The 14,499-nt window shown below is 37.7% G+C and overlaps 1 protein-coding gene across 1 annotated transcript; it reads right to left on the minus strand.

Moving 5' to 3' along the window:
• Positions 1 to 1,488: 1,488 nt before the first annotated feature.
• Positions 1,489 to 14,376, minus strand: LOC140246062 (mitochondrial tRNA-specific 2-thiouridylase 1-like). Its single transcript, XM_072325506.1, has 11 exons — positions 14,280 to 14,376; positions 12,811 to 12,919; positions 10,970 to 11,135; positions 10,126 to 10,316; positions 9,426 to 9,598; positions 8,969 to 9,022; positions 8,150 to 8,216; positions 7,583 to 7,683; positions 6,471 to 6,612; positions 5,164 to 5,246; positions 1,489 to 2,691 (listed from the first exon to the last, which is right to left on the minus strand). Exons 2-11 carry the CDS (start codon positions 12,884 to 12,886, stop codon positions 2,560 to 2,562), a joined length of 1,185 nt encoding a protein of 394 aa, XP_072181607.1. The 5' UTR covers positions 12,887 to 12,919; positions 14,280 to 14,376; the 3' UTR covers positions 1,489 to 2,559.
• Positions 14,377 to 14,499: the final 123 nt, after the last annotated feature.

The following is a 14,499-nucleotide window of genomic DNA, read 5'->3' on the forward strand; positions in this document are numbered from 1 at the left end:
CAGTCACACATGCTAAATTTTGTTAAATTGCTACAAAAAAATGAGTACAGTAGTTTGATCTGCAAGATTTTACAATGGAGTGACAGACTAACAGATCGACTGCCTGTGCACCCGAACCCGACCTCAGAGTGATTCCTATATTGTAACACAGAAATTTCATGTAGTTTGTGAGGAGCCAAGATTCATGAAATGCATGCGAAAGTTCTTGTCTACAGTACAGTGTGTATATGCAATGAATGCCAGTGGCTACTCGCGAAAATGTCATGTGGCAAATATTTGTGATTTTACAGTACATGTAAATCACCATACACACTGTTGGAGGGGTGCATTATTAGAGTGCACTTCCATTATAGCGAATGGAAGTGCAATAACATTGTATACTGCGATGAAATTCTTGTTACAATGAAAAATTCAGGTCCCAAAATTAACTTCTACATATCTTTATATATTTCACTGTTCAGTTATACAGTAATGAAACTTCACTGTGATGAAAGAAAACTGCTAGTCCCAAAGCCTTTGTTATATACAGCTGTCACAACGGGAGTAGCCTGTATTTGCATGCCTCCATAACAGGGAATGTTTCTGACAATCAATTGGAGAATTTTGTCTTGGGCTTGCCAGACATACAGACTGTGTTAACAACTATTGTATGCAAATTACTGTAGATTCAAGCCTTGAAATGTGTAGAGAATGTACAGGTGGATAGAATAGCTTTTGTCTGGGTTCATGGAGGAAAAATATTAATAGATTTAAATACATCTGGGAACCAGACTATTGCTTGTTACGTTTTATGCTGTTTCACAAAGTGTGTAATTAAATTCACTTTGAAGTACAGTAGATGTTTGTATGTACTGTTATCAATGACCTCAAGTGACTATCAGAGCAGTTCAAGGGAATTGGTAAACATTGGAAATGTTGTTGATGTGGTTTGATTACTCTAAACACTGCACATGGATTCACAACTCAGTCACATGTGTGTGTGGGTGGTGTATTGCATGAGGTGTGTTTGCATTAACTCACAAACATTTTCAGTCTAATCACAGTTTCAGCAACACTTAAAGGGGATGGCTAGTAACTGATCAGTGGGAATGCTGGGGGATGATTGTTCCAATTCTTGTGGGATTCATTTAAAGAGTACATTATATATCTATTGTTGTGTGTAAATAATTTGCTTCAGAACGGTCTCATATTCAAGTAATGTGCAGTTTAATGCCCCATCACTGTACAGGCATGCTAGCCTGGAAACATTAAACTGCACATTACTTGAATATGAGACCATTCTGAAGCAAATAATTTTCAAACAACAATAGATATACATGTATAATGTACTCTTAAATGAATCCCACAAGAATTGGAACAAACATCCCCCAGCATTCCGACTGATTCCCACTGATCAGTTACTAGCCATCCCCTTTAACTGTGCAACAAAATTCACTATAATACTAGGTACATGATTCAGGAATATATCTGCAATTCAAGTGAATTTTATTTTCTTTATCACAGACATGGACGTCATTGCACCGACATAAAATATGTGATGATAAACTTTGCCAAGGTCACGCAGATTTGATACAGAATCATTAGTTTAGCACCAACTTACTGATCCACTTTTGGTATACTGTACAATGAAAGTCACTCAACCCATTCTATCACTCCATTCTAGAGTGTTTGGACGGTGCAGTTGTACAAATTTGGAGGGTAGTACTGTAAACTACAGTGTAAGACACTTGTATTTATTATGCAATTAGTTTTACTCCTTGGCTTAATTCAATACTGCCGAAAGAGGTACAATTTGTGGAGCCATTGTACTGTACAAAGGCTGTTTGACATTTAGTCCAAGTGTGCAAGGAGGAAACATTAACACTCTGAAATAGACTCTATCTGGCAATGAATATTGATACATGTACAACTTTGTTCTGCATGAATACTGACAATACAAGCCTTTGGTACTCAAATATAGACCCTGAGGTCATTTAGCTATGCTTCCTGTTAAAGGCACTACATGCACCATCTCCTAATTCTTGGGAGCCCTCTTTACCATCTACCCAGATAAATCAACATCTTCTCTGGTCCCTGCATAAAAAAGATGCAATCAAACATAAGAAAATCAAACATTAGTCTGGTATCAGCCAATCAGAATGGAGTATTCACAGACTTTTTACTTTATGTGTGATTTTCTGACTTATAAATGTGATCTCAACTTTTATGTAACAGTGCCCTGGTCTCCATTCTCTTCAGGGAGAACTGAGTGCAGTACGAAGCGCCTGTTGGGTCAAGGGTTATTTGGGACTAGACTGGTAGGTGGTGGAGCTTCAGATCTTGAATTAAAAAAAAAATGATACATTCTGCTTACAAGTAAGCCCTTCATGTAGCATCCATTTTCACCAAAATCTGGTTTTTGCTTTTTTTCTAAAAATGGGAAGATAGACTCCTATGCATCACTAATTGCATCCTTGCTTGTATTCACTGAATGTGATTGCTATTTCCATGGATACCACTGTCCAAATTATTTAATATTGAGGTCTCTCAGACTTTGTCTCTACAGCTGGTGGGATGGTGTCATGTCCCTGATAGCTCTGGCTTCCATTCTCCACTCTGGTACTTCTTCCAGTTGAGCTGGTAGAGGGATGGTCCTCTCTTCATGATGACACCACTGCCAAGGCACTCATCACCACGATAAAAGACAGCATACTGCAGGAAGAAAGAGTGACATCATGAAGCACAAAAACAGAAATCTGTCGTACTGTGGCACGAGATGAAGCTTGTACAAATGTACTACATGCGTCAAAGACTGGCAAACTGAGGCCAACCAAGATTTGAGGCATGACAAAGAAATTAACTGTACTGTACTGTTTTTTGTTCCTTTTGTTTGTGAGTATAAACATGCTGCTTGTAACGTTAGGAGTTTGTCAATCCCTCTTCATTATGACAACATCCATCAGGAGGAAGAAGATGGTAGACAATTATTGTATCAATATTGGTGGAATGTTGGTGCAATATTGGTGCAATGCAATATTGGTGCAATGTTGGTGCAATTGGTGCAATATTGGTGCAATCATCCTTCTTGTTCACAACTACCCGGTAACAGTTTTCTTGTTATTGTTTTTTTTATGCCTCCGCAACAAAGTGGCCGGAGGCATTATGTTTTCGGGTCGTCCGTCCGTACGTCCATCCGTCCCGTTTTGTTTTTGTCGATATCTCAAGAACCGTGTGATGGTTTTACATCAAACTTGGTATGAGGGTATGTCCTTGGGGGATAATACTTTGTGTGGATTTTAGGGTCACAGGGTCAAAGGTCAAAGGTCACAGGTTATTTTGTGAAAAAAAAAATTGAAATTTCATGTTTTTCTCCATATCTCGCAAATGGTTCAAGGTATCTTCATGGAACTTAGTATATATATGCTTGTACCGATGGGCAGTGATTATCTAGGGAAGTTGGGGTCATGGGTCAAAGGTCAAGGTCAACTCCTCAAAATATCACTACTTTCCTTAAAATGCAATATGCCTGAAGGTTTTTGTTTTTGTTTTAACTTGATGTATGCATGTATTACCCAATATGTATTCTGTGGGAAATTTCTTGCCAAAATGTCAAAGGTCAAAAGGTCAAGTGAAAGTGCTGAATTGCACTTTTTCCTCCATATCTCAAAAGTAACTCAAGGTATCATCATGAAACTTACATATTTATGCATGTTCAACCTAACAGTGATTCTCTTTGGAGCTGTGAGGTCAAAGGTCAAAGGCCAGGTTTAGATAATGCTATTTTCCCATTTGATACTGAAATTATATTTTTTCTCAATACCTTGAAAATTACTAAATGCATAAACTTATAAAAGGGTCAAAAGTCAAGTAAAAATCTTCAGTTCCCCAAATACCTGCACTCTGACATTTTAATCATTCATCCAATTGAACCTAGTTCTAGGAAAGTGAACATTCAGCACATTTGTGGCAAACCTGTCATTTTAATATTTTGCCAATTGTGTGAAACTGTCATCACACATTGTCAAGACATTGTACTATAGACCTATTAGGAGAACCATGCATTATGGCGCAGGCATATCAGTCGCCGTAGCGATATATCTAGTTTTTTATTATTATGATTCCATCATGGCAAGACTTTTGAGGGTTCAGAAACTATACTGGAGACAGCCAAACATTGATTTAAATAGTTTCAGGGCTTCACTGTTTCAGAATTATGCTGTTTGTGATGGTCCTGAGATTCTGGGTTTGACCTACACTGAGCGTAATGCTCCACTGAAATTAGGGAGGAGAGAAACTGATTTCTTGTGAAAGAAAGTGAGCTGGAAATTCTGTCTTAGGGTGTGAAAATAAAATGATATAAAAAAAAAGATGTACAAAAGAAAATTCTACAAAAAAAAAAATACATCTATACTAAAGCTAGTTTTCATTCAAATTTTGCCTGGAACAAAGCATAGGGACTGTATTGGGGGCCTTACAGGTATTAGTCCACATTTGTAAACCTGCAGCAATTGGTCTCATAGTTAGCATGGAGTTTGGGTATGATTGCAGTAACACCTGTGCAAAATTTCGTTCCAATTAGTCCATTACTTTCATAAAAATAAATGAAAATGCACCGTATGCATGCGTATAAAAACGCTCGCTAGCTCCAGTCCACGCGCGTACTACATGCATGCAATACATGTGTAAGTGAATGTACGTAGCTAGCCCGCGCCCGCAATTCGATTTTGGGTCGGGTTGACCCAGTTTGAAAATTGATTTTAAAATGATGATTTTCTCTCTTTTATCGAATGGTATAGACAAAGAGCAACAGGTGAGGTATGTTACTGTTATAACTTGTACTTGAAGTCATATTGGACCTGTTTTATGCAGTTTTGATTTTCGTGGGTTTGCAAATGTGGGCTAGTACCTTTAAACAAGGTAAAGCTATGATCCATGCTGAGAACCCTTGGGTAGGATCTACTGTAGGCAAAACAAACTTGCTCATTGCTACTCTTGGACACGTGCTGACCAAGTTTGCACTTCTCATTTTTATATGCATAAAATTACATTGTAAATACTACAGCAATTATAAAATGTGATATGGCCTTCTTGAACATGTAGGACTACATGTAGTACAAAGATGACTTGTAAAATGATGGCTTGCTGAAAGAGTACACATGTATAAATAGTAATACGCATACTAACCTGCCCTGGAGTTATTGCCCTCAGTGGTCTACAGAGTGACACGATCACAGAGCCCAAGGAACTTAATGTTAAGGTGCACTTTGCTGAAAGGGAAACAAAAAAAAAGAATAATAATAATTACACCATTTGATTAAACAAAAAAAAAAAAAACAACAACAAAAAACAAACATATTCTAAGCCTGAAATAAATGTCACTGCAGTCTACATGGTACTGTGAGCTAAAGATCTATTGTGTCAAGCTTTTATTTCTAATACAATCGTACAATCAGACATGACATTCCTCATTATAAATTAAAGCTGATTCAACTACATCTGCTATGTGTGGTACATTTGCAAGTAAAATTAGAAATGTCGCTACAGCGACTGGTTATACCCCCGCCAAACAACATTTCATAAGCTTTGGTCAAAAAACTGTGGAAGTAGTTAAATCCGCAAGATCTTTCCTTGATCTTCTGCCATTAATATGCCGTTTCCATGGCAACGTACTTTCGGGTACTGTCGAAAAATGCGTCTTGCACATCTACAACCAAAGGCACACATCTGTACCAAGTTTCATGGAAATTGGGCAAAAACTGAGGAAGTAGTTTGCAACACAAAATTTTCCATCATTTTGGCTCATAATATGTTAGCTGTTACCATGGCAACATACTTTTTGTCACTGTCAAGAAATGTGTCATGCTGACCTATATCCTAAGACAAACATTCAATATGAATTCCATGAGAATTGGAAGAACACTGATGAAGCAGTTTTGCCATGAAGCATTTTGCCCTATATTTTACCAATAACATGCCGTTACCATGGCAACGCACTTTTTGCCACTGCAGAAATATGTGTCTTGCACATTAACATATTCAGATGAACATCTGTACCTAATTTCATAAAAATTGATCAAAAACTGTGGGAGGAGTTCGCGACGCAAGATTTGTACCCATTTTTGCCCATAATATGCCGTTACCATGGCAACGTACTTTTGGGTACTGTCAAAAAATACATCTTGCACATCTACAACTCAAGGCACACATCTGTGCCAAGTTTTATGGGAATCGGTTGAAAACTGAGGAAGTAGTTTGCGACGCAAGATTTGCAACGGACCAACCGCCGGACCGACCGCCCGACCGACCGACCGCCCAACCGACCGCCCGACCGACCGCCCGACCGTCCGCTGATTCCTATATACCCCCTTCAAACTTCGTTTGGCGGGGGTATAAAAAAAAAATGAACTTGAACGGAAAAACTACAATGAAGACTCAAAGGTGTTGTGCTTGATATTAAGGATTTCCTCCATTTCATTATGTGCTGGACTTACTCAGACCGTGGACATGCTGGAAGCGAAAGTCACAGTCCATCATTTGGTCCTCCAATAGTTCCCTGGGCGGTCTGTGGATCCAGTGGACAGGACCAGTCCAGAAAGTCTCATGGAACAAGGCTGGGTGATGGGTAGTTGGTGCCTGGAGAGGGAATTAGACAGAGATAAAAGTTAGCCCACTGGAGAGAATGACTCAGGCTCATCCAAGCTATTTTTCTTCATCATCATATTCACTCTCTCTCTCCCTCTCTCTCTCTCTCTCTCTCTCTCTCTCTCTCTCTATATATATATATATATATATATATATATATAATTTTTTCCTTTATTTTTTTAAAATTTTTTTTTGCCAGCAACACTCTTTCTATAAACCATCACTAAATGGGTGAAATTGTGCATTCTGTTTGGAAATATCGAGTCCTAAAGTCATCATTTTCTACCACTTCTTTTTACTTCTGTAGTAAATTGAAGCAAATATGTGTACTGATTAAATACACTTAATTTAGCTCTAGAATATGACATCACAATCCTTACAAACACTCTTTAAATCAAACTCTAACTTGAAGGGGCAATTCAATATATCGTTTAATAAAAGAAATATAATAGATAAGTTCAAAACTAAAAACTCTGTAATAATGTCCTTCATCTACCTCATGAATTGAAATGAAACATACAGAAAAGGATTATAAACTGTCTCAAGGTACAGATGTTTGACATCACAGTGCATGCAGACATTCCTCTGCCTGTCTTCATTTCAAATCACTCACTTTGACAAGTCTGATCAGTCTGTGATCAATATTTCTCGCTAAGCAGTAAGAGCTCCACGGCAATCTTGGCAATGATACCCTAGCATGCAGACACAAACCCAAAGTCAAACTGATGCAATCTTTGGTAAATACATTCTTACTGCTGACTAGCTAAAATTCTGTACAATTCTGTACAATTCTGTCATAGATGTTCTTGTATCATATCTTAATGGCCTTTCATCAATCATTTCCTGAAGTGTAGAACAGCCTTTGAAAATTTCACAATTTAGCCTTGATCATGACCAAATCTATTTTTTAATGCCGCCTAAAATTCTTGGAATATATTACTTCCGCTCAGGATGTACTTACCACATAAACCGCATTTGCCTCCACATCCTTGTCAACCACAAACCATCTCTCCTTCATCCCTCCAATGTTGGCCCCTTGACCAACAGTGTATAGGAAGTGACCTAGAGATATAAAGACCAAACAAATATCTTCATACAGCATAGCCTATGTTCTCTTTTTTTTTTTTTAAGTTTGTCAAGAGTGCAAGAATTAAATATGGGAAAGGGAATGACTCAAAAATTTAAAGTACTAAAGAAGAGGTGCAAAATATGTAGAAAATACACAATTTATACATAAAAAATGACAGGTGATGATATGATGTCAAAAATAGAATAGAATATATATTCCAAATTTGCTCCATTGTAACCAAATGTACACTGTACCTTAATGTTTTACTTTAAGGGAAGAAAAAAAATCAAGATTCAAGATATGTTTCTCGGTAACTTCAATGACAAAGAACATGTTTTATGGATTTTCCTAATCAACCCTCTTGTTTTTTAGTTTTAAACTGCCTCTTTCATATGCCTAAATTCACAAAAGTCTTGACAAATGATTAGTTGATGCAATATATAATTCACAAAATACAACCTTCGTGATCACCAACTATCTTGTCATCTTCCACTGAAATGAAGTGTCCTGGCTTTGGTTCCAGGTACTGTGATTTGAGCAAGAATGGAAATAGTGGAAAGTCTGGCAGTGAATCTGGTCGAGCTTGAAACATGTACATTCTGAGATTAACATTCATGAATTGCAAGCATGTGAAACATTTTAGACTTGACATGTTCAGATCAAAGTGACTGTGCTACAGGCAATGATCTTAGAAATAACAAACACTATACATATACACATACTATTTGATGAATGTTTTGCTATCATAACTGAGTGCAATGGGTTATAACTGAGCATGTTGTTATTGCCTGTCACCCCTACTGCACCATGTTCACTGACTGGCACATCCACTGCCATGTTGTTATCACTAAATGGCAAGAAACTAACTTACTTACTAAGTGACGTAATGATCAATATTATAAGTGAGATTGCAATCAAGTAATGGTTGTCTATAGCTCTACATTGGTGGTGGTCATGTAGGACTAGCACATTGCTGCCCTCTCAAAAGTCTGTTTGACAACAGGCATTGGCAAACTTTAGGGGACTTTACCACATGATAAATGGCAAGCCCAGCACATAGCATATAAAGTCATGATATGCATGTAGAACTTCATAATTAGGGATTCTGCAACTGGATGTATGGCTAATGTAGTCTCATAAGTTACAACTTCCACAAGAAAGAGCTTAAAAACAACTGCATTTCAGGCTCTAAACGAAAGTGATATATTGAGGCTCAAAGCTCTTAAAAACAACACATAACTCTTTTTACATGTTAAGTTGTCATTCTTCAGCACTCACCTCCCTAATGAATCTTTGAAAGTGTCTTCTTCCGATGAAGCAAATTCCCATGCTCTGTTGAAAATCACGCAAAAAAAAAAAAAAAAAAAAAAAATATATATATATATATATATACTTACTTGAGATTTGCCAGTTTCATCAATGGTATATATCAAGGCTCAATATTAGGAGTAATTGAGTAAGTAATGAAATAATTAATCATTAGTTATTATTCAACTCTAAAAATCAGATGCGACATACCAGGTACCCATATCGAGCTGCACAAACACTGCAAACACAAATACAACAGCATGTCGCTCTGCATAATGCTATAACAAAAGGCATGAACTATAAATCACTGACAATATACCCTTATTTACACTGACAACTTGTTTTCTTTGTGATAATTAAGTTCAGAAATTAGCATGAGCGCAAACTTTGTCACAAGTGGCAATGCAACTGCCACCCTTAAACTTACTTCTTTTCTATCAGCTGATCTGTCCAGCCCAACTGCCTTGGCTATTTGTTTCACAGAATCCTTGGCGAGGTGGCCCAGGGGAAAGATAGTCTTTGTCAAGGCACTTTGTGGTATTTGTGAAAGGAAGAATGTCTGGTCTTTCCAGCTGTCTTCTGCCTTCAAGAGTTTTACACCTGAAACAAAGTGTACAGCATTGCAAATGGATACCAAGCATCAACAGCATGTACTGAGTGAAATATGACTATGAATGATCTGAGACTAGCTTCACTGGAATTGTGAAATAAAACAGATCATTAAATTCTAGACACATAAATTATCAATGACTGCCAATCCCCTTTAATTCAATAGAAGCCCAGTTATACATCTACAAACATCTTAGGCTTACAATGTGGTATATTGCTTTTAGCTTCAACTCTATGGAACTCTGTGATTGCAATTTCTACACTACCATATAAATTTCAAATTGTACAGTTCAGGATACAGTCATATTCTGCAAAGACACAAATACATAATTTTGAGCTTTAACACTATTTGCCAAATACTTCACTGCTCGGATGGTCAGCAGACACTTTGCTTTGATTTCTCCTTGAGGATTCCACTAAATCTTCATTTTCTCCCTGGAGTAAATTTTAAAAGATTATGAAGGCTAAAGGTGAATGTCTGAACAATTAGCATTCATCTGAAACAACACATCTCAAACCTTTATCAGTAGCACTCCTTTCAAAAAGAAAGCGTTCTCCCACACTTGTCTGGGCGTAGTGACCCGTTGCCATGGCATCTGCCCCGAAACGGCCTATAGCATGCTCCAGAAACTTGTCAAACTTGATGTATTTGTTGCAGAGAATGTCTGGATTTGGTGTGAATCCACTTTGATACTGCCGAAGAAATTCACTGTCAATAAAAAAACAAACAAACAATAATCACAGTTCTTTACATACATAATTTCACAACTGTCAGGGGTGGATCCAGGAATTCCATAAAGGGGAGGCACCTTTGCAAAATTAAATGGGGGTGCACGCACCCCCCCCCTTTCTTTTTATTTCTTTTGTTTTAACCAAAAATAAAGAGGGGGCGCGCGCCTGGTGCGTCTCCCTCTGGATCTGCCATTGACTGTGCTGGTATGATTAGCTGCAATAAGCAAAAGAGTATTTGGTACATTGTACATCACAACTTGACACTACTCTGTTGTAATGATCTTTCATGGTTGGCAATAAATTTCAAACAAACCACCATCACGCAAGCAAATACCCTACAGTATTATGGTGATTAACATACACAGGGGCCGCGGAACGTTTTTCAGTTTGGGGGGGCTGCGAGGCCGGGGTGGGGGGGGGGGAGGTGTCAAGGTCAAGCCCCCCCGCTTAGAAGAATCTTTGGAAATTGAAATTCATGGGTGTTGTGATTTTTTTTTACGATTTTTTTTTTCGATTTTTTTTTTTTTAATACGATTTTTTTTTTAAAGAGCCAAAAGTGTGGGGGGGCTGCAGCCCCCCAAGCCCCCCCGCTTCCGCGGCCCCTGATACATGTACAATCTCCTGTCCTACCTGAAGACATTGTGCCAGTAGTCTTGTACAAAGTTAACTTGGTGGAAGGGAATGTCCAGCACCTCACAGGCATGCTGGGCATCTTCACAGTCTTGGTCAGCGGCACACACTCCAGTTTCATCAATCACATCCCAGTTCCTCATGAACAGACCTGTCACGCGGTAACCTAGCAATCAAATATGGAAGCACTGATCAATGCACACCAAGCTCAAACAAGGAAGCAATGTCTTTAATCATTGAAGACGTTTGATTTTCTTGAAACATGCATTTCCCATTTACCCAGTCTGAGAATATGCAAGACTAGTCTTCAATGGGTTAAGTAGTCAAGGCGAACAATATCCCTGAATACAGTTTCATGATATGTAAAAGTATTCTTTCAAAGAAATTGACTAAACTCAAATCAAATCAAATCACTTAAACATGGAGTCGGATTATGAATACTAGATTCCAGATAATGATTCCCAGAATAGATGTAGTGTCTATCTGATTGTCTGTAATCAGAGTGTGTATTTCTACTTCAACAATATCACTAATGAATGCACAAATGATACCTCAAACTCAAGCTGAACATATCACACAATTATCCATTACATTCATTCAATTTGATATAATTGAACCATTTACCCAGGACTAATTATACAAAGCAGCATATCACATAAAGATTAAGATATATCCATTGACCTGTATGCATCACATCATATTTCTTGTACCATGGGCTTTAAAGGTAGGGGATACCTTTTACAGACCTCCCAAAATGCAGCAAAACATTGAATATGAACCTCAGGGGACTTGTTTAGGCCACTGCTGAGAAATTTGGAAGTCTACAGTTATCTACAATTTGAATAATGCACAAAACTCAACTACTCAGTAGTTCTGTGTGTCAGCCACACTAAGCCTTTTTGTTGCAGTCTTCTGTATTTTTTATCTTTAAACACAAATCTAAAAGTATAAGAGCTGATGTAATAACATATAGAGTGTGTGGCAAGAATGTATATAGAAATGTTTGTAAGTTTTTATGAACTTTCTTCACAAAATAAACATGATGGACACACATGCAGTGCATGGGTCTGCAAAGGTAGCCTAGTAATGTACTGGAATTTACGGTGAGCCCCGAAAAAAATTCAATTCAAAATCTAACGGTCAATAAAAATGTACTAAATTTTACCTTCCACTTTCAATACTTTATGGGAGTTTCTAAAATGATACTCTCTTCAACATACCACTGTATTTATACAACTCTTCATTTAAGGCATGCAAATGGGATTCCCTACCTTTAAGAATGATGCTAATTTCCTTTGCTGCATTCCTTTACTGATACACAGTGGTCGATACAACTGCTGATTATCTTTCTTGAACTCACACAAAGTATTTACTGACTTCCGCCAAGGGAGGAGGTTATGTTTTCGTTACCATTTGTTTGTTTGTCCGTGCGCAAAATAACTCAAAAAGTTGAACACGGATTTGGATGAAACTTGCAGGGAAGGTTCAGAATGACACAAGGAACAAGATGATTAAATTTTGGTAGTGATCCGGAAATGTTTGTGGATTTTATGAAGGATTTTCAATATTTTGGCAGGTAGGGTCAATGAACTTAGGAGTTCAAACTGTGCATTTTTTAGGTTTTCAAACGCACAATAAAGTGCATGCTACACTGCGAGTTGCGCCGTGCAGCTGAGGGTTGATGACATAACAAAAGGCTTCTTTATTGGGAATTGAGACGATTTGTAGCATACATACGTACTGGTGGAAATCACTGATCGCTATGGAAGAACAAGATTATTGGTGGAAATTAGCTGCTTTGCAGAGGTCTGCGCTCTCAGAGTGCTTCTCTATATAGTTACCTTTGTTTTTAAGAATCCATGCAGCCACACTGCTGTCCACCCCACCAGACATTGCACAGACTATGTGCCTAGCCATGATGCCATGCGGTTGATGAGTCTCTCAGATATACTGTCACATGACATGATACAAACTTTGTTAAACATTACAAATATACTAACATGTGAGGTAAATATTTCCCTAATGAAGTAAAAGATGTTTCTCAATGAAAAACACACAAAGCAATGGTGGATCCAGGTCTTCAAATGGAGGTGGGGGGGGGGAGATTTTTGAAAAAAAAAAAAATCATGATCAGATGTTGAATATTGGAGAGCACTTTTAGAAGAAAAACACAATCTTTAAACATTGTTAATTCAGTGAATAAAAGATCTTGATCACTTGTTTGTAAAATAGAAAAGGGAAAATGAAATACCTCTCATCTTTGAATGGAGATGAAAATACTAGTTTGATGCACTTCTTTAATTTCAGGTGAATCAATTAAAGATAATAGTGCTATATCTGAGACCTACTTCACAAAAACTCAAAGTTGACCTTATAATTAAAATCAACGAAACAGTTATGGTGTAATGTGGGTGTTTAAATTCATACTTACCGGACCAAATGCAACTTTTGAGACTGTGCATTCAGACTACACATGTCAACACACGACACATAAGTGGTTCTTTGAGTTAAATGTAAGTATACAAATGAAATGAGCAACATCTTTTGTACATAAAAAAAAGGAGAACAAAAAGACAAGTTTGAATTTGAATTTGAATTTGACTAAGATCATTCAAGAAACACACCCTTTTAACATACTTAGTCTTTTACACGAAAGAATTGCTTGAAATCTGAACGTAAGGAGGGGTGCACTCCTTGCAATAAAATGTGGTTTGCTAAGCAACAATAAAGAAATATTTGACAGTGAACCCAAAGAAAATTTATGAAACGTGTGTAATATCTCAAGTCAGTGGTGGATCCAGAGGTGGGTACACTGGGTGCAAAAAGAAAAGACAAAAAAAAAAAAATAAAAAAAATGAAAAGAAAAGTGGGGGTGCGTGCGCCCCCCCCCCCCCTTAATTCTGCAAAGGCGCCTCCCTTTTAGTTTTACAAAATCCCTTGATCAGCCCATGCAAGTGAGTGCAATTTGAAGAGTAAATTTAATGAAAATAAAACTAGAGAAAAATTAAAGGGCACATGCACATGCCCCTTGTCAGGAACGACCATCTTCTCATAAAGATAGATAGGCAAATAGCCGGTCTCACCCCATACGTATGTGCGGATACCGGGATAGATTAAAAACTTTTTTTTTTCCAGCATTTAATTTTGCCCTCAACATAACATAAATAAGCAAGTGTGGGACTGGTCAACTACACTAGTATTATAGTAAGCTGTCCGTCTGCACATTTATCTGATATAGGCCATAGCATAGGCTAAGCTCACATAATCTTAAACACATTTTCTTCCTTTTTTACTTTTGGTATGTCCTTACCTATGATGTACTGTCCGCTCACGAATTCTGAGTAGATTTACCTTGTTGACTCCTCTCATGTCACGATCCCTGATCCCTTGGCCTATACGCCTTGTACATACAAAATGCACGGCATGCAGTCTCCTCTCCTGGCTGCCAGATCAAGGTTCTAAAGGGAACTTTTTGCCTAGCTGCTAACATGTTGCGTAATGGTCACGACAGCTGAAAGTCTAGTCTAAAT

The sequence above is a fragment of the Diadema setosum genome, chromosome 2 (genome assembly GCF_964275005.1).
Source record: "Diadema setosum chromosome 2, eeDiaSeto1, whole genome shotgun sequence".
NCBI lineage: Eukaryota > Metazoa > Echinodermata > Echinoidea > Diadematoida > Diadematidae > Diadema > Diadema setosum.